Source organism: Myodes glareolus, chromosome 1 (genome assembly GCF_982192425.1).
Source record: "Myodes glareolus chromosome 1, mMyoGla1.1, whole genome shotgun sequence".
NCBI classification, from domain to species: Eukaryota; Metazoa; Chordata; class Mammalia; order Rodentia; family Cricetidae; genus Myodes; species Myodes glareolus.
The window spans coordinates 10941976-10968369 of record NC_142026.1 but is presented as its reverse complement, the minus strand read 5'-3'; the positions used below and the strand labels follow the sequence as shown (position 1 = coordinate 10968369).

Below are 26394 nucleotides of genomic sequence, written 5' to 3'. Positions count from 1 at the left end.
AGGCAAAAATTGTGAATAAATTATATGTATAAATTTATTTAATGATCAACATTATTAGTTACTCCTAAGTGACACTAAATTATCTTACCCAGTATTTCGTTTTGTATTTTAGGGAAAATAATGTAATTTTAGCATAGTATAGATGACTTGATTTCAATTATCAAAGTAAAATATTTATATTAGACTTCAAAGAAAATAATTTTCTATTTAAAACCTATAATATATAAATAGACATAAAATATAGTGATATAAAAACAGAGAGTCCCAATCATGGTAGATTACAACAATAAAGTTTTATACTACAGACATTAAAATAAAATATTTATTTTATTCCATATAGAATTACTTCAAAAAGAATTTAGACCAAAAGGAATGCTGATATTAGATCAATAATCTAAGAAAATAAAATCTTCCATAAAAGATACTTTTTTTAATTCTCCAAGGCAGACATTTTAAAAAGAGATAAGATATCAAAGTCTATTTTGAAGCTTGACCAAAAGTAAGTTTAATAGTCTTCAAATTTGAAGGACAAGGTTGGAGAACATTTATATAGCTCAGCAATTAAAACACTGCAATAGTTTAAAAATTAAAACTTCAATCAAAGGTAATATTTTATGTAGAAATAAGCAGAATAGTCCTTCTCAAAGAAGTGGAAGTTATTCTGCTGTGTCATCAAAAGAGAATTATTTTCTATTTTTGGAAAGCATTAGAAGGTTCTCTCTGACAGGAGAGTCCTTTCCAGAATGAGACAATTGGTGAACCCAGTTGAGAGCAAATAGAACCATCTGGCTGCTGTATATCTTTTCTTTTAATAGAAAGCTTCCTCCTTAATGCACAGGAAAATGCATCTGTGGCTCCCAGCACAGTAGAGAGACAAACTCAAGAATTTATATTGCCAATAGGACTCTTAGCAGATGTTGCCTCATTTCTTAAGTTGACGGCTTGTTTGCTTACACCTCCTCATTCTGTTGATATTTTCACAGGGAATTCCGAGAGTTTGAAAATGGTTCCATTTGTGTTGAGTGTGACTCCCAGTGTGAGAAGATGGAAGATGGACTACTCACGTGTCATGGTCCGGTAAGCCTGAAGACGTTAGTGGGTGTGATGGCTTATTTGATATCATGTATGTAAATGTGTTGTCATTGCTTAGGGTCAATCTATTTTTTAAATTAGTACTTATAGGAAACTGAGGGGAAACATGTTTAATATTTGAATCTAGAAGCATACAGTTTGGTAGGGGAGATAAAACATTAGGAAATTTAATATCATATAAATATTTTTCCCAAAACTTTGTATTTGAGCAGAAGAATAAGGATATAGAGTTGTCTTGGGACATGACACACTATTGAAAGAAAGATATACAAGTGATCCTCTTAAATGATAATAACTGAATTAATGAAAATTTGTATAGAAGGTTTAAAAACACAGATGAATGAGCAAATAAGATGTAAAAGTGAAAAGTTCATGTTGTTTTAGTGAAATTTTCAATGTCTCTAATGATGGCAGAATGAAGCATACTAGAACGAGGAGCACAAAGAGCTCCCTAAACTAATACCTAAAGGAGTAGAGTCAGAACTGTATTAGAGAGAAGAATCCAAGGAGTAGAGGTCCACTATGAAAACCTGAAGGACTGAGAAGCCGTATCCACAATTCAAAGTTCTGTTCGGGAGAATTTTTTTCTACATCTCAGCAAACTCCTCCGCCCATTAGTTTTCCACCACTTGACTTTCTCTGAACAATGAGATTATTCTGTGCTTGTCATTAAAAATTGATGCATTCATCATTTTTCAGACAAATATTTGGTTTTTCCATTACTGAGTCTTCTCTTAGTAATTAGCTTGGGAATCAACATTTGGGTATAAGCAAAAATTAAGTCTAGTTTCAGAAAAATGAAACTAGACTTAATTTAATCTCTAAAGAACATACATCTTTCTATGAATGCACTTACTCAGTATTTAACTAACTTAGAAAAATATATATAATTGAGTCCTCAGTGAGCCACTCTGAACCTTCTCTAAAGGATGTGCAACACGCAGTGAAAGGACTCTCACAAATTCAATAGCGTATGAAAAGGCGGGTCTTCCAGAAACATAAACTCAGTTATGTGTCATGAAGCATGAGTGTAAAGAACAAATTACTGTTCCTTGTCCTCTAAGAAAGTATTCCAAGGGCATCTGTAGTTACTTCTTCTCCACTATGAACAGTCATGAACGCACAGTTGACCTGCTACATGAGACATACCAAGTTCATAAAAATTAGTCCATCAAAGGACAGGAAGTTTGCTTAGTCTGTTGGTGAAGCAAGCTGAGGTGTCTACCTGGGTTCCTTAAGGCTTGCATATTTAGGTAACTATTTGGCAATAGGTGTTGGAAGCTGTAGAATGGAGCAGCGGGTCGCTTCCTGCCGCCCACCCATCTAGCTTTACCCGAAATAGTTACACAGAAACTGTATTCATTTTAAACACTGCTTGGCCCATTAGTTTCAGCCTCTTATTGGCTAACTCTCACATCTTGATTAACCCATTTCTAATAATCTGTGTAGCACCGGAAAGGATCTTAACCTGCGTCCATCTTGGAGAGGAGAGCTAAAGCATCTGCCTCACTTCCCTTCTTCCCAGCATTCTGTTCTGTCTTCCCTGCCTACTTATGTTCTGACCTATCAGACCAAGCAGTTTCTTTATTAATTAACCAATGAAGGCAACAAAAATACAGAAGACTCTCCTACATCAGGAGGCCATGAGAGTTATAGCAGGTAGCGACTAGTGTTCAGATACCAACCCACCAGAGGGGGGATTCTTTGATGGTGCTTAATTCTGTTCAGACAAGAACTGAAGAACTACTGGCGCTGAAACACTCATATTTGCTAAAGCAGCTTGGTGTCTCCCCATTACTTGCATTGTAGAGTGTAATCTCATGTGATGTGTATAAGTAATCTCATGAATACAACACAGTCTTATAGGCACATATATCTGTGGATGGTCAGGAAGATAACTCTTCATTTATCTGCAAATTTTGATATATAGGAAATATACTATAATATGCTTCATAAATAAATCCACTGTTCCACAAGGACTGTAGATACTTAAAAGCCTGCTCTGTTCCTTTTGCAAAGATTAACTGCACACAGTTAACTGTCTTACCTCATGGAAAGTTCAAACTGCACTAAAGGCTTTTTATAAATACATCATAAGTTTAAAACTTTAGAGTTTTACACAAGGTCAGAGTCACATGTATCTAACCAAGGTTGCTTGACAAAGCAATCTAAGAATCTCATGCCAATTCTTCACTTACAAAGTCTGCTCAAAACAAACTTATGTCCCAAAGTTTGTCAGTGGGCATACCCCATCTGGTAATGGTCTTATTTCTATAACCTTGGAATATTGTGTTGCCATGGTAAATATCTCAGTTCCTTATTCCTTACCTTAGGAATATGATTTTGACTGATGAGAGGTAGCTCTTGTAATTTTTGTTATGCTCCAAAACTGCCATAAGAAGAGAGTGTTCAGGCTAGAGAAGAAGCAGCTAGGAGAATTTAGAAGGAGGGTAGGAAAATTAGAGTAGAAGCAAAAGAATAGGGACTTGTTTAAAACAGCACAGTGTGGGAGAATTCTTTCACCCTCAGATACCCTAAGAGAAAACTTCTTTCTCTTCCTATAGTGTCCGATCTAATCCATAAAGAGGATGTTGGGACTGGATCCATTAAGTAATGAGTGAAAACGAGGTTTCTTCTGAAGTTTAAAAACTTAAATGAATAGATAAAATAACCAATATTGTGTTTTTTTACTGCTTTGCCTGGTAGTGTGAGATGGCTCTGGATATAGTCAATGTGTGTTAAACATAGGCGTGGTGAAATACCACTGGAAAAGTGACTCCCAAGTTTGCCCATGTGCAAATTGTTTAGTTTGTTGATTGTTGCACTGCTTCCTGTGTATTTCCTGCTACTGTCTGAGACTTAGTATTTTCTTGACATGTATCATTTGCTCTTCCTTTCCGTTATTACTCTTTCAAATCTCAGAGAAGCATTCTTACTTTTTTCAGTTTGTGTCATTGCTTAGATGCTTGCTTTGCATCATACTTCATTGTTGTTTTTTACATATTAACACTCATTCAAAATATTTTTCGAAAAAATCAGAGATGAATTTCATATCAGTCTTTTCTCAAATATTTTACATTCTACATCTTGAAGCTCACTTAACTTAATATTTCTAATTTTATTAATTTTTTATATTTCAAAATAACCAAATGTAATTATTGATTCATATTTTAGTATAATTAATCTTATTGGTAGAAAATTAATATGCTGAAGTGAAGTCTAAATATATTATTTGATACACCATATTTTGCTAGAATAGTTTAATAGGAGGAATCTATTTTAACATATTTGGTGTTTCCAGACTGAAAAGATGGTTCAGTGGTTAACAAAATTGATTGCTAGATTGGAGGATCTAGGTTCGATTCCTAGTATGCACATGGCACTCACAATGCTCTGTAACTCCAGTTCTTGGGGGCTGGATACTCTTATACATATTTACATGCAGACAAATCACCAATGTACATAAAAAGAAAAAAAATGATATTTCATACAAAAGATATCAGCATACAGCCTTCATTCCTTTAATGTGATTACACTAGTTTTCAAATGTCAGAAATTTCAATTATCATGTTATTTACTAATCAAAAATGATAATCATGAAGCTCACTGTAGATCGTATTTACAGCTGGGACTTAACAGACATCATGCATGTTTTGAGAGCTTTGTGCTAAGTCTTTCCCCATATATTTTCTTTCCTTATCTTCTAGGTATTTTCTCCATTCTACCAAAGGAGAAATACTCAAAATTGCTAATAAATTTCCCACTATCATGAGCAGAATTACAATCCCAGACTGCATGATTAGGGCTTCGAGCACTCGACCACCTCTCCCTGTGCTCCTTCTGCTCCCTTGCCTTCTGCTACATAAATTATATTAGTGGATAACCTGGTTATTAATTTCTCTCAATGTGCATATTTTTTATAGTTTCTCACTTTTATGTTCTTCAAAGAAATTGAGACAATTTATTTTTAAAAGATACAAACATTTTATAAAAAGCTATATTGTTTGATGACCCTCCTGAACTTGTTTGAGACTTCAAGTCCTAATTCCAACCAACTAACACTTAGATTTTCTTCAAAATTATTTGATATGAAAAGTAAATATAATAAACATTTTTGTTTCATCACGGTACTGCTTATGGGAATAGATGCAACCTGAAAATAGAGACTTTATATGTCTAGAGAACAAAGAAAGAAAGCAGTTAATCAAAACACTTGGAAGTTACAAGGGCAAGGAAGATAGAGAGAGAGAGAGAGAGAGAGTTAGTTATATGGTTAGTTTGTCAAAGTTTACAATATTGTAAAAAATTTTTAACTCCTAAAGTTCACCTATACTATTAAATCTGAGGAACACTGTTGCATTCTTCACTTAAAATAGGAATAAACTTAACCATAATTATAGAGTTACTTCACAAGCCAGTGAGACGTGAAGCTTCAACTCCATTGTAGAAGTTATGACTCTAAGTTTTTCATTTCAGTCATTCCAGTTTTTCTTCCAGACAGCAGTGTCTTCAGTGTTGTACAAGGAAACTGTGGAAAGGTAAATAGGGCAGGGGAATCCAATAGGAGGCCAAAGCAGATTCTGAAGAGGCGAGAATAGGAGAATAGGTATTGGATATGGAGAACAAGCTTTCAAACCATGTCTTAAAATGGAAAGTAGTGGTTAGGATAGTTCATCAAAGCTGTGCTTCTATGCCAATTCTATTCTCTTTTGGCTCTCAGAAAAACATAGTAAGTACATTTTATTCAGGGTACTCCGAAAATCTTGGAAATATTCAAAGGGAGCTATCTCCCTGTTATGACCCTCAAGCTCTGAATTTATGGCATCTCGATTTCTGCATGAAACATTTGATAGTGGCAACACGGAGACAGGAGGCTGGAGAGTTCAGCTGTCACCCCTCACATATAGCTTCTACTTCCATTTTATTATTCAAAGTAAGCTTTATCTCATCTGCAAAGAACATTTTTGTATAGTGGTAAATAGTAGCTTTGTTTCAGTAGAAACTCCCTGGGAAAAGGTACTGCCACTGAGAAAAATAACATAATGTACACATTAGGATTTAGTCTGTCCATTTGCTGCCTACCTAGATTATTGGGTCCAGAGGGCAGTTTAGAACCAGAACGTTCTCTCCAGAACATTGTCACTCACTACACCTAGACTCTTAAAAACCTTGGGAATAACACAATAAGGAAGAGTGAGCATTAGATGCTTGTCTTTTTTTATGAAAGTGAAACAGGAGCCAGTGCACTTCAAGTATTTAGAGCTTTGTTAGAATGCCTTTGAGCTATGTCAGCTGGGACAGATTTTTGTTTCATGGTGAATCAGATAAGCACAAACTAGCTGGTTGCATTAGACCATACTTAACTATTAATTAATTTTAATTCATCACATTTTTGTATGTTAAGATTTTTGCCTGGGTATTATTTTCCAATACAAGAATTTAATAGAAAAATATGCCTAATTCAGACTCTGCTTATTTACATATGGCAAGCTTTATTCTGTGTTCTGCAATAAGCGTGTCTCTTGTCTTGTAGAATAAGTCATGCCACTGAACATACTTGCACAGCAAATGATTCTGTATAATAGCTAGTATTACATGCCTAAGTACCCATGAGCAGGTGTTAAAATTGGAAGCTTGTGAAGTATTCTTCTTTGGGAGGAAATGAGAAGTTACCATTAGCAATCCTTAAGTTAGAATGGGGATTAGGTTTCCTATGCTAATTTAATTTTTTTCTTTTTTTTAGCTCTTTGCTTCACATCAAAACAAAGGAATAGAGAGCTATTTGATCTAAGCTCACTGGTTTCTTTATGATTACATTTTCTTCTTGACTTCACTATTTTTCATTAGATACTTCAATCTTTATCTTTGGCTTTGCATTGCTTTATAATACCGACTTATAATATCTAGCTGATTTTGAGGTTGCCTTTCGTATATAGTTAACACCCACAAATAAACATAACTGCACAGTCATCCCTGATTAACAGTTCAGCATAATGTGCTCCTAACATGACTTCAAGCTCACAATATTAGCAAATACGAACTTGGCTTAATTGCATCCCTGAATACTCACTATGTCCTACTTATCTCAGCTATCTTCAGGTGTGCTGTAACAATTGTGCAAGCTTACAGACATACACAGATAACAGGAAGACTAGAGCTGGAGGTAAACAAATTCCAAACAAGTCATCAAAGTAATTTTATCGTCATCCACCTCTAAGCAAACAAAGTACCTAGAAAGGAGGGATGATAGTATCAAATAGAACATAATCAAAATAACAGAATGTGAAAAGATTTGGGCCCTTCTAAAGAAAAATCTTGAGACTAAGCATAATGATACATTGCTATAATTCAGAAATCTCAATGCTGATAAGTGAGAATTAGAGGTTTGAGAACACTGGGTTTCACTAGAAGACACTGTCTTAAAAATAAAAGTAAATATTACAAATGAATACATATTACTTTTGTTAATGTTTTCATATTAGTGTTGCTTATCAATTTTCTATTTATTAAAATCATTATGTATATTGTAAAAGAAAATATGCAAAGTGAGTTCACTATATTTTATATAATCACCTACATCATTGGATAAGATTCTCCAGGCATTTTTTATTTTAAAATAGTTATTATATAATTTATATTATTTTATTTTTTGAATAAGTATTATTTGATTCTAAAGATTGCCCTATGGTTTGCACATCACTTCATTTTAAGCATCAACATAAGATGATTTGAGACAAAGAATAACCGAGAAATTTGTTTACTTACTTATTTATTATTTATCCATGTACATTGGTGTTTGCCTGCATGCATGCCTGTGTGAGGGTGTTGGTTTTCCTAAAAGTGGAGTTACACACAGTTGTGAGCTGTTGTGTGGGTGCTAGGAACTAAATGCTGGTTCTCTGCAAGATCAGTCATTCCTCCTAAGTACCGAGCCATTTGTATGTCTAGGAAGCCTAATACCTGATAATTCAATCAAACTAAATTTTAAAATTTATCTCAAATAGTCACTAGGAAAGTTCGCCTCCTATGAAAAGTAATGTGCTCTAATTTCCACTATGCATTATTTCTCTTTATTTTGTGGAGTAATATCTTCTCAATAATGGTGATAAAACAAAAAAATTGTTTTATCAATTGTTTATAATAAACAATGGAAATAAAAAATAAACAATGGAAAATTTATTATATACATATACTGTTACTTTATAATACTATTAAGAATGAACCACAAGATGAAAATATTGATATCCTTTTGAAAAAGCCATTGGGAATCATTAGTTCAAATTACGTTACAGAGATATTACATGGAGAATAGATGAACTGATTTCCAAAGCAGGATGTTCCCTGAAGAAATTTGATCGTATGATGATAGATGACGACTCATATACGGCACAGCAAAGAAGAACTTTAAGCTCTCTTAGTGCTTAAACTTTAGACTTCAGTGGCCACATCCATGTTAGTATGGATGGACATGCTCTCATTGGAAGATTTATTTAATTGTCACTCAAAAAAAATCTATGAAACTAAGCTACATAAACGCCTTTCAGAAGGATTTGAACCCATTTTTATTTCTCCACATTTGTTTTCCTTTTCATGTTTCAGGGACCAGACAACTGCACAAAGTGTTCTCATTTTAAGGATGGTCCAAACTGTGTGGAGAAATGCCCCGACGGCCTACAGGGAGCTAACAGTTTCATTTTCAAGTATGCGGATCAGGATCGGGAATGCCACCCATGCCATCCAAACTGCACCCAAGGGTAAGCATCCTTTCTGGCCAAGGGCGAAACCATGGACATGTTTTCAGTTAAAAGGATGAACATATTTATCAGTATCTGTGATGATGTCTACTTGCATTGCAATAGCCTCCAGAAATGCTTTTCATCTTTATAATTTACATGTTGATTTTAAATGGTATTCTTTCTAGGTGAATGTCTGAAATGTCTTCACTGATCATTTACCTATAGTCACCTTAGGAACTCCTTCATGAAGCCAGTATGATTTGGATGCAGTCTTGAAATTGTCTAATTTTTACAGTAGACTCAGTGTATTAGAAAAGACAATGCCATACATGTATGAGAGATCTTTTTATGTGCGGTTCTAATTCTTTACTGTCAAAACTAAAAATGTGTATATATCTTTAAAAAATGACTGCCTTGGATTCATCCTTCAATGAAATCTGATACTATGCAATCATGGCAAGAAGAACAAGAATGACATGCTCACATGTGTATGTACAACATACCTAATATAGTGTTAATGTAGACTTCTTTGTCATGAAACAATTCAGAAAGATACATGCATAATTTTCATTCAGAAGGATGTGTTGTGCAGCATAATCTATGATATTAAAAATGGGTAAACACAAATGAGATGGATTGTTTTTTTCGATGTTATGGCCATTGATGGAGACATCAGAGAAAGAACATTGTATACGAAAGGAAATAATGCCAACTCTAATAAATTCTAATCTATTTCTTTAAAACAATATCTTATCTCACTAATAATTTTCCCGTTGTTTCCTAGAAAAGTTAAATATTGTTAAAATTAAGAGTAGCTTAGCTCACTCCATCCTCTCATCATAAAACCTCACTTTCATTCTGAGTGTTTACTCTCAGTGTAGGCAGAGAAACACACAGATGTACACACTTGTTGAGGGTTATCTTGGGTGCTTTATATCTGGCAGAAAGTAGAGGTTCTGTAAAGAGATCGTCCTGCCAGATTGAGCCCTAGCTGTTAGAAGATATTGGAAAAGTGAAGTGAGCAACATTATTTTCTGCCAAAAAAAAAACCCATCAATTTTTGGATGCTGCTATAATTTCCTACAGGTCGGGAAATCAGCTAAGTCACTCCGTGTAGTAGCAGATCCTCAAAAGGTGTAGCAATATTCTGCCCCATGAACACAACAAATGCGGCATAGAAGAGCGGCCTCCCAACTCCGCAGTCTCTACATAAGCACACAGATTGAGGACAGAGATAGTCACCTACACACTTTGCTTCAAGGAAAACAGAAGTAATAAACAATTCCCCTTGTGTGCTTTGGTACACTTGAGCTGAAACTATCTTATGAAAAAATAAAACCTGGTGCTACTGGAGCAGAAGAGTCAGCAAGAGAAAGAGAAAACTTTGCCTGCAAAAATCATCCACAAGAGGGTTTTATTGTTTTGCAACTAAAATTAAACCAGTAAATTATTCAATATAATGTTGATGTCAACAGCTGTTGCCATTCAAAATGAGACCTTTTGCTGTTTTTGCAAATCTAATTACAATGAAGCCATTAGGGATATGAAAGTGAGACAAGAGCCTAGTCTGGATGTGTGGCTGGAGTGTCTTCCTCGTCAGCCTTTTAAATCATAATTGTATAATAAAGGAAAGCATGTATAGTAGAGGGAGGTATAAGTTGAGGTCAATGAGAAGGGTTCATATTACCGTAACAATGAAACTTGGATCTCATACAAATGGGATGCTGAGATTTAATGGGAACCTCTAAATAAATAGAAAAATGCCTTCAATGGCTTGTAGCTACAGAATAATGGTGAAACAGAGGATGCTGTATTTCATAGCATCTTCCAGGGTAATATGTCTCCAATGAGAACGTTTTCCTGAGGTTTTATTGTTGCTTTTATCGAACTTCCCCTTCCTCATTATTAGGAATTCCTACATTGTATGAATTAGATCACAACATACCCACTGTGCTTTGGCATCTTGTATCGAAGAAACATATACTGGGAAGTTCATTCCTTATTTTCAACTGAGTGTGAGCATATAGAGCTATGATTCAGTGAAAGATCACAGACAAAGGGAATGCTGGGCTGAATGACTCTCTTTTATTCCTCAGCTCAGCCATTAACTGACCATATGAGTAAGTGTGAGCTCTCACCAGGCCAGTTCTACTTCAGAAAGCAGGTTCCCTTCCACATGCCGCTATTCATCAGGTCGTTCAATAACCAAGTTAATGGAAACAGACTTTCCAATTACATTTTTTAGGAAATAAGTTTGTACCTTGAATGCAGTTTAATGATTTCCCTAAAAATAAAGTTATGTATCTTATACCTGAAATGTATCTTTACTACTCTAAAACTGTATTCGATAAATTGACTCTAAAAGTCCCTCTAGTACTTTTTTAAAAAGATGAACCATTAGTCCTGATGAGAAACCTCTCACTGATATCCTTAGAAGGCAGAAAAAGAAAAGAAAAAGGAAGGAAGAGAGGGAGGGAGGAAGGAGGGAAGGGAAGAAAGAAAGGAAGGAAGGAAAGAAGAAAGAAAGGAAGAAAGGAGAGAAGGAAGGAAAGGAAAAGTGTCTTTTCTTGCAGTGACTAGGGGCCACATTTTTATCAATATGTTCTTATTTCAGTCATTCTTTAGCTTCTTCTGTGGGATGCATGCTAATCAAGTTGTTTTCTTTCAGTTACTGATCCAAATATTATCACCAAAAGCAAGTAGGAGTAGGAAAAAGTTTATTTCAGCTTGCACTTCTAGGTCACAGTCCATCACTGAGGGAGGTAAGAACAGAAACTCAAGATGGTATTTGAAGCATAAAGAATGGAGGACCACTGCTTGCAGGTTGGTCAGAAACTCATTGCTTAATTAGCATTCTGTATCGCTCAGGACTACCTGCCTATGGTAGGTGCCCCCATAATGAGTACGTGTGCATCAGTTAATAATCAAGATAATACCCTTTTGATATACCCACAGGCCAATGTTATCTAGGCAATTCCTCCATCAAGACTTCCTCTCAGATGAACTAGTCTGTGTCAAGTTGACAAATTAAACCTACCTAGGAGACCTATTTTTTAAACAAAAATCGTTTTCAGAATTAAAACATTCATTGAGTTATAAGGACTCACACTTCTGTTATCGAATTTATATACCAAACAATACCTTTTTATGGTGTATTGAAATGATGAGTTGGAACAAAATACAATAAAAAATTAAAAAATGAAGTTTTGTCATGTTGGCATACAACTTTAATCACTGGGAAGAAGAAGGAAGAAAATTTCTATAGCTTTGAGGCAAGCCTGGCCTACATAAATGAGTAAGTATGTAATTCAGGGCTCCAGTAACATTCAGTCTCAAAAAAAAACAAACACCAAAAACAGAACAAGAAAACAAAGAATGAAATTGAAATACAACAATATTTGTATTTATAATAACCAATATCTGTGGTTTAAATAAACAAAAGCTAAATATATTACATAATGCATAATGACTACAGACATTGTTTTCTACAGTGACATCACTTACTTATATGATAAATTAACATCTACTTCATTTCCTTTTATTTTCATCCAAACTTGCATTGTAGACATGGATTGCAATGCTCCTTTCATTGAGTGATGTTTTTAAAATCTTAAAGTTTTGTTATTATTTTTTTGACAAGTACTTTAGTTTCTTTTACCAATTTTTCTTTTTCTAGTTTTCAAGTTTAATTAATGAAAAATAACCATAGGTGGAATGATAGAAATGAAATCAGCTTGTAGAACTCTCTGTAGCCTTTATATTGATAAAATTGAAAATATCAATCAATTTCATTTAAAAAATTGAATATTTTCAGAAAATGTCTGAATTATACTTGTCATGTAGGTAAAAAAGGAACTTACATATTAGTATCAGCAAACATAAGTTAAACTTGTCTCACCATTCTGAATTCTAGAGATGGTTTTGGAGTTTGTATAATGTTATGAATTTCTGTAAATATTATGCCTTGGAACACTAATATTTGCATGGTTTTACTTCTGGTCTTATTTTTGGTTCCTTGATTTTTTTCTCAATTTGATGATTATCTTACTTTTTAATCTTGCTTAATCAGTAAGAATTTTATGTTCCAATAGCTGCTTACATATAATATCTATGAAGAACCTAAAATACAATGGTATCTTTAAATATATGATGATTTATACTTTGAAAAATCTGCCTCACATTCACTGACCTATATTCTTCTTAGTCTTTACCTGTTCCTCTAACTGTCAGTATATAAACACATTTTAATCTCAGATATCCTACGTAATACCCTCAACGACTTTTCTTGACCCATGTTTCTTTTCCCTTAATCCTAATTGACTATTCTCCACTCCATAGTAGCCTGACTGGCTCCTATATGCTAGTCTCCACGTGACAAGGAGATTTTAGATACAATTCTAGCAATATAATGGCTTCCTCCTTTTTTGTTTTTTAGGGAAGACTTTCAAATTTGCATGTTTTAACTTTTCCTACAAGCGTATGTTGTGCACTGAGCACCTGTGTTCTTATCCCTTTACCCTCTTCTCCCATCCTCCTCCCCAGCTCATTAATCCTCTTTGCTCCCCAGGTAGATTCACTTCCTTCATGTCATGTCTATGTATATAAATGTCTATAATTTTTATATTGCTGTTTAAGTTCTAGGAACCACAATGAGAGAAAATTACAATATTGATTTTTTATGAGGTTGGCTTAATTGTTTCATAAGTTGATCTCCAGTTGCACAGATTTTCCTGCAAATTATGTAACTTTGTTCTCTGTGACTGAGCACAATCTCATTGTGTATGTTTACCACATTTTTCATTCATCCCTCTGAAGAGAAAAATCTACAGACTGGCATGGCTTTTTTTCAAACAGCACGTGGCTTTCCGTTATTATCTGCAAAGTTAAAACCCACCAATCTGGCTCTTACGGTTCTTCCTTTCTCTTTTCCTCTCTGTGTGCCTGCCATTGTGCTCTCTCTCTCTACTTGGAACTTTTGTTCAGAGTATAGAATGCTCCAGAGCTTTGCTTTGCTCTTATTTTGTCCCTAACACTCCGAGTCACACCAGTCACAGATCTCAACATTTCAGACAACAGATTGCTGACTCTCTCAGAACGGTGACCATGACCTTCTAAAACGGGACATTCTGGTATTCCTCCTTCACATTATATGTATGGAAATGTACCGTACACATATATTCCTGCATTTCTCATCTTCAAACTGTAAGCTTAAAGAAAATCAGCTAAAAAGCATCTAATTCATCTCATTTCTTACTGCAGCTCCAAGCACTTTAGTAGGCTCATCACATTGGCTCATTGAATGAGTGAAGATATTTTATTATTCACACTCTCTCCTCAAAAAGAATCTCACTATTTAGTGTTTTTATCTTTCAAGAGTCATTATAAAGATTGCACACAAACTACAGCTTTTCAGACTCTTCTTGGGATGTAAGAAGTAGACTGTTAATTTTACAAAATGGTAGACTGTCATAAAAATAACATTTTGAAGAGAATATCACAGGAACACAATAAAAAAAGCAACTCTTTTGAGCAAAATGAAGGAAAATCATACAATTCTATTCTAGGGATTTTTAGTAGTTTATTTTCCAATTAAGAATTGTTTTGATAAATCTAATGTGTGAACTAAGTCAACAATGTGTTCTTTAGCTGTTTCTTATCTCTTCATTTTACGCAACTTTGTCACATTGTCTCAGATAAAAGTTTACTTTTGGTACTCAAAGGGGATCCTCAAAACAAAACACAGAAAACTGATTTTCTACATAGTAGTAATGTTATAGCATATATGATGGAGCAGAGAGATGGTGACTTAAGTTATCAGATACATTCTATGAGGTCACTAGCATCTCGGGTGAGTTCTAGAAGATGCAGATGGCCTGTCCATATCTCTGGGTGTCTAAGGTTCCTTTTCCAGTTGTTAAACCTCAGAGTTTGAAAAACATGGATACTCTCTATCCCCACCCAAATTAGGCACTCCTATAACTCAGACTCCCAGAAGCTGTGTTTCTTTTGAAAGGAAGAAGAAGAGAAAAATAAGAAACAAATCCAACTTAAATACATTGGAAAATTAAAAAAAGCATTTCCATAATGGCTCAAAATGAAACTCTAAGGACTATATATGAAAATTCTGTGTATTTAATAAATTTGTCAAATTTTTATCTTTGTAGATTCCTCAGCTACCTCTTTGTGAGTTTATTTATTTACTACAGGATTTTTATTTGCTTTTGTTTGAGTTCAATATTGTGACTTCCTTTTTTAAAATAAAAGTTTCTCTTTAGCTGGGCAGTGGTGCCCATGCCCTTAATTTTAGCACTCAGAAGGCAGAGGTGGGTGAATCTCTGAGATCGAGGCCAGCTATGAGCTAGTTCCAAGACAAGCCCTATAGCAACAAAGAAACCCTGTCTTGAATAATAAAAGTTTCTGCTTACAGGTCAAGTTTTTGCTATTTAAAAGTGATCATGAAGATGTACTGCAGTGAGAGCCAAATCAGTTCATTTGAGTTTTAAATAAATGCATGTTTAATGATAAAAATAAAGAAATTCATAACAAGGATTGAAATAATCTGATTATGTAAAATATCCATGGGAATTACATTAAAATATACTAACATATTTTCTGCCAATATCCATCTTTAATGAACATCAAGCTTAAGGCTATTATACTACAGTATTATACTACAGTCAATTGTTCAATGCCTTTTTATTGATTGTGGATTTTCCTTAAACTTAATGGTGTTTTAAGAGAAATGACGTACATGAAAACATTCATAGTCATCGAACTATCAAGTAACTAATCTAGCTGTGTATAGTGATGAACGATGCAAATGGATCAGAAATGACTGATGCTTATGGGTGTTATCCACAGAAGCAGGTAAAATTCCCGTTGTTATCTCCACGTTTCTGGCACTGTGCTGAGAAGGTAATTTTAATTAAGTCATACTTTCAATTTACTTCTGTGTTTTCACCGAGAAATAATTTTCTCTTGGTCTCTAAAATTACGCTTTTCCCAAAGCTGCCAAATATTAAAATTGAGAATTTGGTACATTTAGTATGTATCTCAGCGGCTTTTGGCTTTGTTTGTTTAATGACTGATCTCTCCTTCCTTGTATTTCTTTGCAATTGTAATCTCTGCAGGTGCACAGGCTCGAGTATTGAAGACTGCATCGGCCTGATGGATAGGTACTTGGTGTGCTTGCTTCCCATGTTCTTTCTCCAAGGCTCCATGCGTGAGCACTGGTGCATGTGTGTGCATGCCACTGTGGATGGACAGTGATGGTCTCTGTTCTGTAATTGCTTGCAGGTGTAACGGTCCCACTATTCATGACTGCATTTACTACCCATGGACGGGCCATTCCACTTTACCACAACATGCTAGGTAACATCAACCATGTTTCCACTTTATCACTCAAATTCTTTCCTGGTTACCACCGACAAAAATACTAACCAATTGGACTAGAGTTTAAATCCACTAAATGGGAGTTACAACAGAATGGAAAATGCTTTGCTTTTAAAATTTTTTCTTCATGCTACCTTCATTCATGAGGATTTCAGAGTTTTGAGAAGTAATGGCATTGATTTTAAATTTTATACACTTAAAAATTAGTAATTATCTTATAACTTCAAAAGAATATTCTTAATCTGAGATGTAATTTAAAAGCTCAAAATTCATAAAGGACAAATTTGAAAATGTTAATTGATACTTCTAAAATGTTCGTTATATAATTTGAATTTAATTTCTGATTTTGTGTTATTTTGAACTATTATATTTCCAAATGGAAAAATTGTCATAGAATCAATGAAATTTGGAAAATATTTTGTCCATGTTAAACCATATATTGGAATTATAATAGCATACTTTATTATTCATGTTTACACAAATTTCTGAACACAAATGTTTGGAGTCGTTTTAATCACAATCAACAAAAACTGGAAGCAAGCGAGGCTACCCTGCTGTGGTGTACACGTGCACTGCAATATGCCTGAGTAATGAAAAGGAAGAAACTGATGATACACACACAGTGGATGGATCTCAAAGTCACTACGCTGAATGAAAGAAGCCAGACTGTCAGAAATACATGTTGCTTGATTTCCTTTTTATATCAAACTCTGGAAAAGATAAAACCACAGGACTGAAATTCAGTTAGAGTTGCAAAAGCTAGAATTTTGGGAGTCGAGTTCACCGTAGAATAGTAAGACAGACTTTTGCAGATGATGAATCAATCTGCACTTTTAAGGTGGTATTGGTTGCACAAATAAAAGTGCTTAACACAAACCATACCTTATAGATTTTATTATAAATTATATAAATCTGTGGTTTATTGTTTATAATAGATAAGCATGATTTTAAAATATTTTGTGAAACATTTAAACTAGGAAAGTAGAACTTTGCAACATTACATAGAAATACTATTAGTTTTCGGAAACAAATACATTTGAACCTTTTGCAAATGCTACAGCAAAGTTAAAATCAATGAGAATTTTGGATGACGTATTACTTTTAATAAAACGTTTTTTATCATATGACAATGAAGAATTTGTAAAGCATAATCATTAGATAAGAAGCATCACAATAGCAATAGATTTCAGGGGCTGCCTTTATCAGGGTTCGCTTGCCATTATCCTAAATTCTAACACTTAAGACAATTTGTCTAGTGTTTCCATTTTACTCAGTCCTAATATAGTCTTGTTCTATGCATGTGGCTACTTTCACTAAATATTACATGTATAAGATTCATCAATGTCATCGAATCCATTCACAGCTTTTCCATTCATTTGCCTTTAATTGCTTCTAAGTTTTAAAGTGGTTGAATAATTGATCTGTCATCTTCATGTGTTGTCTATTAATAAGTAGTGATGACAAGTTCTAAAGTAAATTAGGTGTTTACAGCAACATGGCTTATATAACAGTGGCACATTGACCCTTGGGCTTGTAAAACTAGTTAATGGAGTTGTCTTAAGACAACTGAGAACTTTGAGAACCTTAACGAAACTAAGAATAGGGGAAAAAGAAGCAATGCATGGGAGTTAAGACAGAAACCCAAGTCTGACTTTGTCTTTCAAGAGTTATCTTGGATTCTTTTCATGTTCATAAACTAATATTTCTTCTTCAGATTCTGACTGGGTCCCTGAACTATCATTTGAGAATGATTTTCTATTTATTTGGATGATTTTACTTATAACTTAATCTAATAATTTACCACATGGTGATTAAAGTATTTTGTCTTTGAAATCAGATTTTCCGATTTAAAATTAAGCTCTGATCATTTTTAGATGTGTGACTTGAAAGTCTTAACGTTATCTGAGGGGCACAGTTTCATGTGCACAGTGACAACATTATGTAGTGCCTAAACTGCATATTTACTTAGTAACAGTGCCTAGCTCATAGAAACTGCTCATTTGTTATATACTTTTCTATATAACATTATCATTATTATTATTTTTGTATAACCAGGATTCTCCAACCTCAGGAATGTGAATTCCTGCTTCTCAGGGGAAAAAGAGAAGTCTCTCAAAGTCACCAGAAAGCATTAATGAGTACTGATGCCTTCTTGATGGCTTTCTTGAAAGAAGGGGGCTATTTCTGTCACTTTGCCTTGAGAATCAGGGAGAGGACATTTAGTCATGGGGAATAGATGTAGAATAACAGTTCACTTGTAGTTGCAAATGATTTTAACTGATGTCACACAACTCAAAATCATAATGCGTCTAATTATAGATTTAACAATTTACTAATTTAAATAAAATGGTTAAATTTTCAATCTTTATAGCATGCCTGGATTTCCATGAGATAGTCCAAAATTTCAGAATAACACAGATATCTGTGTCATCAGTAGATACACAAGGCTAGAAATGGTAAATGACTGTAAAATGAAGTACATCATTCCTAAGAGAAGTCACTTGTAACTCTGCTAATCAGGTAAAGATCAAAGTTCTTCAATGTGAACACATGGTTTCAATATGGGTTCTATCTTGTTTCTTATCCATGAAATTGGATTATATTGTAAAATTAGTTTGAGGATTCTATGAGACAACATATCAATACCATCCTGGGCTAAACAATCACTGACAGCACTTGTAGCTGTGACTGAAATATTGACATCATCTCAGAACAATTGTATTATATGTTGACCTATTTGTATTTTAATCCAATAAGTTAGTGAATACAGAATCAACATATTAAAATTTCTCAGATTTTAATCATTTACTTTTTACATCAGATTATCACTCAGGGCCATGATTTCAATAGGTAATTGGTAACTTCCAGCTTATTATTTCTTTTCTGAAACCCTAAATGTATTTACTCTGTCTGTTTTATAACTTTGAAACAATGTAACTGTATTTTTCAATTGTGATGAGTTGTCAGAGTTGAGTGACCTGTCAGGGGCTGCACATATGATAGTTTAGAATGTCCATAAACATTTATTTTTAATTCTTTGGAGTATTTGACTTACATTGGATGAAAACTTGGCATCGTCAGATTCCCCCGCAGGGCCCACATTTCTATGATGAGATGAATGGGCATTCATGAAGCAGCTTCTCTATCACTAAGATCTCAGCACCTTTTCCGTCTTTCAGAGTCACTGATAGTTTTAGAAATGTCCATCTTGATTGAATAAAGCATATATTTCATAGTGGGAAGACCAGAAATAGGACAGTGGGAAATAAATATTTTCAGCTTCCTAATCCACATTTTAATTGGTAGAGCATCCAAATACTTAGTTTTGTTTTTTTTTTGTTTTTTGTTTTTTTTGTTGTTGTTGTTGTTGTTGTTTGTCACAGAAAATTACGTTGAGCAAGCCAATGTTGTTTCTTCAAAATATTTAGAGGTAGTACTCCCCACTGCCACACTGTTTTTGTTTCTGTGTTCTGTTTCCTAACCCTACAGGGAAAAGAGGACTGGAGATTTAAATGAGAGCAGGTAAAATGCTTCTGATCTTGATTGACTTTCATTTTCAAAGCAGTGTCATTTTTTTCCCTGAAACCTGCAATTTGTAAATTGGTTTTCCACACTCCATTTACCTTGCAAGCCATTGCTGGAGTCTCTTCCAGGAAGATTGGTGAGATACACTAAAAAGAACTAAAGACTCTGTTTTGTATCATAGAATAACCTATTTACAAGGAAAATAAAACAAGTAATTATTTATTCTCTCTCTCATTCACATTTTCTAACCTAATTAATACCTAAATATGACATTTACTTTGAACAACCTTTTTCCAAATTTTTCACCTCCATTATTCTGGTCTCTTAATAACACCATGGACAATTGTATTTTTCAAGACTCTTTTTGTGTGTGACATTTGTCTTAGCTAGCTCACAGGCTACTTTGATATAGATTCCTTCTTGATATAAAAATATTAGATTTATTCTATCTTGGATTCTTTGTCAATATATATGAAATATATGAAAAGCTGGAGAGCCTACTCTTATATAGCAAGAGGCATGTATGTCTTAATCAGAACAATAATTAACTCTATTGTTGAGGAATTTCTCCATGTTAGTTAGCAAAATGTAAACTGACTATAAATTCATTTTACTTTGTTGGATAAAAATATCAAAATAGATATAAAAATACATACTAGATTACCTATTCCTGTATTCTTATCTCATCTGGCTCTTTGTTCTAATTAATTTTTTATATATTTTGCAATATGTAGTACAATAACTGAAATTATTTTCTCTAAGTCTATAGTATAAAACTATTTAAAACACTCCCAAGTTTCATGTTCATAGTCACACTTTTATGTTATGGTACAGTGAGTTTTGCCCTGAGGTCACATAACAGTTTATGCTTTGTCAAACTGACCTGTGTGTGACGGAGATGAAAGAAATGGCATCATAGTCTGGGTCCACTTACATATGACACACTGAATTTCTTTGTTTTCTCCCAAGGAAACGAGTTCAGAATTCACGTCCAGATCACATGCTATAAATCAAATGGTGACGTTTGAAGAGGAATAGTTAGTTATATTATGATGCCTAAATGCAATAAATAAAAGTGCATAGCCTTTTCATTAGAATGCTGTCTGCATTCCATTGCATTCTGTTTGTTACATTCTCTTTTCAAATGAGCAAGTCCAAGAGATGAAGGTCAGGGTGCGATGCTCTTCCTTTCCTGTGATTTACACCATGCTTCCTGGAACCTGTGAAATGTGAAAACAGTCTCAGAATTAGCAAGGGTTCACAAAGTTTCTCTGCTCACTTCTTAATGGTTGTTCATGTAGCTGAAGAGGCTACTTAAAAAAAGAATTTAAGCATCTTCAGGATGCTCAAGTGGTTTTCATATTGATATCAAAATATTCATACCAAAGTATCAAAGCTTTCACAACTCTAGAAACATCGCTGCACTGAAGATTAGTAAGCACAAAAATGTTACCAACTAATGCATATTCATGATTGAAAGTCAACAAAGGTTCTTTAGGCCATTGTCTTTGGGACTAAAACAGAAAGTATGAACATATTAAATTGATAAAATATTTAGTATAATAGCCAAGATCAAAATATTATGACGGGCAGAGGAAACATTCAAAATACTCAACTTTCACTCGGCCAAAATTATTTTTTATGGTAAAGAAATGGTGATGTTTACTCAGAAAGATGCCAGAACTGCTTTGTATCTCACAAATATCTTGCTCTTCACCTGTTGTTGATGACCTGATCTCAATTACAGAGAGCAAAAGCAAAAGAATGGAAAATGTTCAAGTCCTGAATCTGAAAGACTACTGTGTATGATTTCAATGGTCCTGCCATGATATACCAAGACTGTATAAATTCTATGAGTCACATGAGAATAACCACTTTATCATCACCATTAGTACAATCTACAATTTTTAAGTTTAAGACAATTACTATTCCAAGTAAGATCAATGTAAATTATCACCAAGTGAAAAAAATCTCTATATTATCCAGCAATTTCTTGATAGACTTTAACAAAAGTAGAAAAGAACAGATATGAGAAAATAATGAAGATAGTTCTTAATAAAAAGTACTTACCTTTGTAGAAGACTAAGACGTAAGTATGTAAGAAAGTGAGTATTGATAGGTAAAAAAGAATATATGTAAAAATGACCGTCAAAAATGATCATAAATACCTGGCCCCTATTTAAGTGCCAAAAAAGCAGTTACTAATAAACTACTGAGTGTTGAGGCAAATCTTACTTATCATTGCTCACATAAAATTGATTAGATGAATTTTAGTTTTATATACAATGACTGTAATATATGTAATGCATGTATTTGATTTTCTACCCTCCTCTTGTCCTCATTTCTTAAATTCATGTTTATTATGTGTAAAAGATTACTCCAAATTTGTACAGGAAAAAGTACAATAACGGTGTAACAACAAAGATACTAAAGTAAATTTTGCTAGTGTAACGACACTAGTGAATTAACATCTTTGCTGTCATAATGTAGGTTTCTAGACCTATTATAAAATTTAAAATACTACAGAATAGGATTATGTATTTCATGACTAAAATAGTAATGGATAGACAACTGAGCCTTGAGATGAGGTAGACTAAAGACGTACCTAATTAACTATAAGAATCCTGCTCCTGGGTACTTTACCACAGCTCAGCAGCTTAACATAAAATTATGTCGGGAAAGAGCAGACACATCCTGGATGGTTCTGATACCTGGGTAGTCACCGGGCTGATGACATCTGATTTTTCAGCTAAAATTTGTAATTTCTTTCCAAATCTACTTTGGTTCATTTAGTTCTGAGCTTTTTGAAGTTTAATGAATTATAAGCCTATTTTCTTGGAGATAAGATTCTTAAGATATTTCTGAGATATATTTTCCCAATACAAATGAATTATTATGGGACATCACCATTTCAGATTTCCAAAAAAAAAAAAATTCACCTAGAGTGAAAACTAATTTTCCAAAGCAGCAGTGATGGTTGTGCTGGGCTTTACTACATGCAATTCCAGTTCATGGACCCCTATCTTAGTTTGTGTTTGTTTTTGAACTCAGATTCCAATGCTCATGTTATTAGTTCAAGCCCACGCACATTGTCTCCCTATAGGATGGATGTGAAAATGATACTTCATCAGTAAGTTCCTTTCACATCAGCACAAGGGCTAGTATTTGGTTGACAGAGTCTGCAGTTCTGGACATTATATTCTTCCTCTGCTGATGTCCTGCATTTGGGATCTCCTGATAGATCCTAGAACCCAGTCTGCCTCTGTCCTTGCATACTCAATAGGAGAGTCCTCAGCTTAAGTTTCTAACTTTTCCATTAGGCTTTATCAGACTTGCATGTCTTCCTGACGATTATTGGTGACCTGCTTTGTGCCACAGAGTAGCCCATTGCCACATGTGCTCAGTGAGTACTTCAAAAGTAATTAAAATATAGAAGTTGTATTGTCTCTGATGCACCCTACTTCTAAGGAGACGCTATGAAAAATGGGTCGTGAAAATGGCATAAAAACTTTAGCCATGTGAAAATACTAATTTTGGGTACATCGGGTTAGTAAAAATATTTAAGCTGTTTAAATTGTGATATATGCGTATATAAGCATATATATTGAAATGTACAGCTCTAGACTGATCATCATGAAGACATAATTTAAGACATAGTCTGGGTAATAGTTTTATCCACAATAGTAATAGTAGAGGAAAGCTTTTTCAGAAGGCTGTTTCTTTTATCAGCAACAGTACTAGGGTACAGCTGGGATGGGTCAAACGGATCCAAGAGAAAACATCTGTTTCCCTGGACCCATTGCATATCCCTATATATATGTCTGTGAAGCAAACTTTCATAAAATTTTACAAGAAAACTAACATATGATATCTTGGGTCCACATATATAGCATTGAAAATAAAAATCTGCTCATAGTTAGAATTACACTTTATATATATCTTCATAAAATTATACTTTATTACAAATATTAATCATGAAGTTTTACTCAATTTTGGTATCCCATAACCAATAATTAAACAGAAATCTTTGTTACTCATAGGTCAGAGTTTCTGTCTTTATGTCTGCATCATTGTAATAAAGGACTCAGTTATTTTCCCATATGATTAGACATGCAATGTATTAAATCCAAAGAAAGTATCTTTTTTTTCATATTTCCTATTTAACTGAAGGAATCTAATTAGCTGGGACCCCCTCTGTGGTGTGGTTACATCAAATGATGTGTAGATATTAGAGTAAATTGCTCTCCTCATGCTTTTATCTCTTATTACCTCAGCACATTCCCTGACTAATCATTCCTTTATAAACACACAATTATTTTTACATATTATGTATGTAAGCAGGAGCTAATTAACAGGGAATAGTTTGATTTACCACTGAAATTCCCCCACAGTGATTTTATTCTCAGCTACTATCCACACTCCAGCACAAAGTGGTTTGAGTTCATGGTATCTCAGCATAAAGAATGGGAGGAAGGAAAGGAAGCCACCTCTGCAAGGCTCTAAGAACTGGTTGTCATTGACACTGTATGGCCCTTTCTTCTGTGCTCAGTATTTTGCATTCCATATGCTTGAGTCATTTGTAAAAAAATTACAGATACTTTCAGCAGAGTATCTGTAATAAAGCTACAAGACCTTCTATCATATAAAGTTTACTTGTTGAGTAAATAATTCTTTGTGTTTTAATAAACAAATAAAATTTTTTGAAGTTACATCTTTATTGATCTTCTGGATACAAATACTGGACTTGAAACCCTAGGTGCCAATCCAACAATAAATTCGACACCAGGGGATAAAAGAACCAATGGGAGAAGAAAAAAAAACCTTTTTTTTTCCCCAGAAATGTACTGTTTTTTTGGTTTCAAAAGTTTCTTGATATTTAACACAGATCTTGTGTGCATACTCTATATTAATTCCCAAAACATGTCTTGGGTGTGAAAAAATTAATATTAATTTACAGATCATGTATTTACTAACAGTTATTCCTACAACCACTACTATTTAATAAATGAGGGAACAAGATAAGGAAGGGATAGGAGAACTTGAGCGAACAGGATGATTTAGATGGGTCAAGGACAGAGACAGAGAGCAAGAGAAGAGGTCTCTTGATTGAGGGAGCCATTATGGGGTTAGTAAGAAACCTGGTACTAGAGAAGTTCCCAGGAATCCACAAGAATGGTAGCAGGTAAGACTCTAAGCAATTGTGGAGAAGGTATCTGAACTGGACTTGCCCTGTAATCACATTGATGACTCTCTTAAATGTCATCATAGCATTTCCATCCAGCAACTGATGGAAGCAAATGCAGAAACCCACAGAAGAGCACTGGGCTGAATTCCCAAAGGTCAATTGAAGAGAGGGAGGGGCTAGAAGAAAAGCAAAGGAGTCCAAGACCATGGTGGGGATACCCGCTTAATAACTTTCCTGAGTTAATGAGTGCTTACCCACTCTGGCCTGACAGAAGGGGAGAGGGTGACCCAGCATGACTAAACTAGGCCCTCTAGATGTCAGTCACAGTTGAATGACTGGTGTAGACTGTAGGACCACTGGCAATGAGACTAGGATTTATCCCTACAACTGGTATTGGCTTTTTAGAACTCATTCTCTTTGGAGGAATGCCTTGCTCAACTTAGATATGGGGGGAGGGCCTTAGTCCTGCCTCAAAGTAATGTGCTAGACTTTGACTTCCCATGGGAGGCCTTACCCTCTTTCAGAAGTTGAAGAGAATGGGGTTGGGAAAGGCAGAGGGAACAGGAGGAGGTGAGGGCATGGGAACTGGGATTGATACGTAGAATGAGAAAAGACAGTTTTTTTAAAAAAAAGTAAATAATTTCATAAAAAGGAAAGCCAATAGTAGAAGAAGGATTGGAGTTTAGACATCCAACTCAAACACACACTTCCTCTGGACAAAACTGCTTCTCATGAAAGAACTGTTTTACAAATAGAGTGATTTGGTCTTTTGTAGCCTTCTAATTTTGCTTGTTGTCTCCTAATATCAGAATTACCTTAATATCTACAACGATCTGGAGTTCATTAGAGACTATGAAAAAATATAGTATATCAAAGGAGATGAGATAAATTGGGTTAACTGAGGAAGAAAACATGTAAGGATGAAGTCTTGGAAGCAAAGAATAAATTACATATTTATGGATGGAGAATGAGCCAAAATTTAATGACTTGAAAATAGATGTTGGCCATCATATTTGTGAGATTTGAGATTTTAAGAAATTAAATTAAGTAATTTTTTAAAATGATGGAGTTAATATTATGACATGATAAGGAGAGAAGACACAAATTGATATCATTTGTATTGCAAAAACTTCTCAACATGCCTGCCCTATATGGCACAGGACAGAAAATCAAGAGATAAAGTACAATGTGTAAGTGTGTGTATGTGTGTGCGTGTGCGTGTGTGTGTGTGTACATGCTTGTGTGTCTGTGTCTGTGTGTTTAAATTGATTAACACAGTAATGCATATGAAGACTGATAGGAATTATTAGGAGAAAAGAAACTTCTTATTTCAAGATATCACAACCTTGGTTTGGCAACTGATGGAGAGCAATGCTCACTTCAAAGTAGGGAGTTTACTGCAGAGATTAGGGATAAAACATTCACATCAACTAGAAAAAATTCATAGACAGGAGGTAAAGATAC

The 26394-nt window shown here is 34.3% G+C and overlaps 1 protein-coding gene across 4 annotated transcripts in view; it reads left to right on the top strand.

The window, feature by feature from the left end:
• The window catches only part of Erbb4 (erb-b2 receptor tyrosine kinase 4), a 1041831-nt gene that overhangs the window by 762356 nt on the left and 253081 nt on the right, over positions 1-26394 (top strand). For 2 of the 4 annotated variants that reach the window (XM_085698741.2, XM_085698750.2), the window contains exons 14-16: positions 984-1077; positions 8692-8846; positions 16125-16199. In XM_085698741.2, the coding sequence (XP_085554867.2) occupies positions 984-1077; positions 8692-8846; positions 16125-16199 (324 nt within the window). Of the gene's footprint in view, positions 1-983; positions 1078-8691; positions 8847-15958; positions 16004-16124; positions 16200-26394 lie in introns of all 4 variants that reach the window. The other 2 variants (XM_085698747.2, XM_085698751.2) reach the window with 1 other exon arrangement.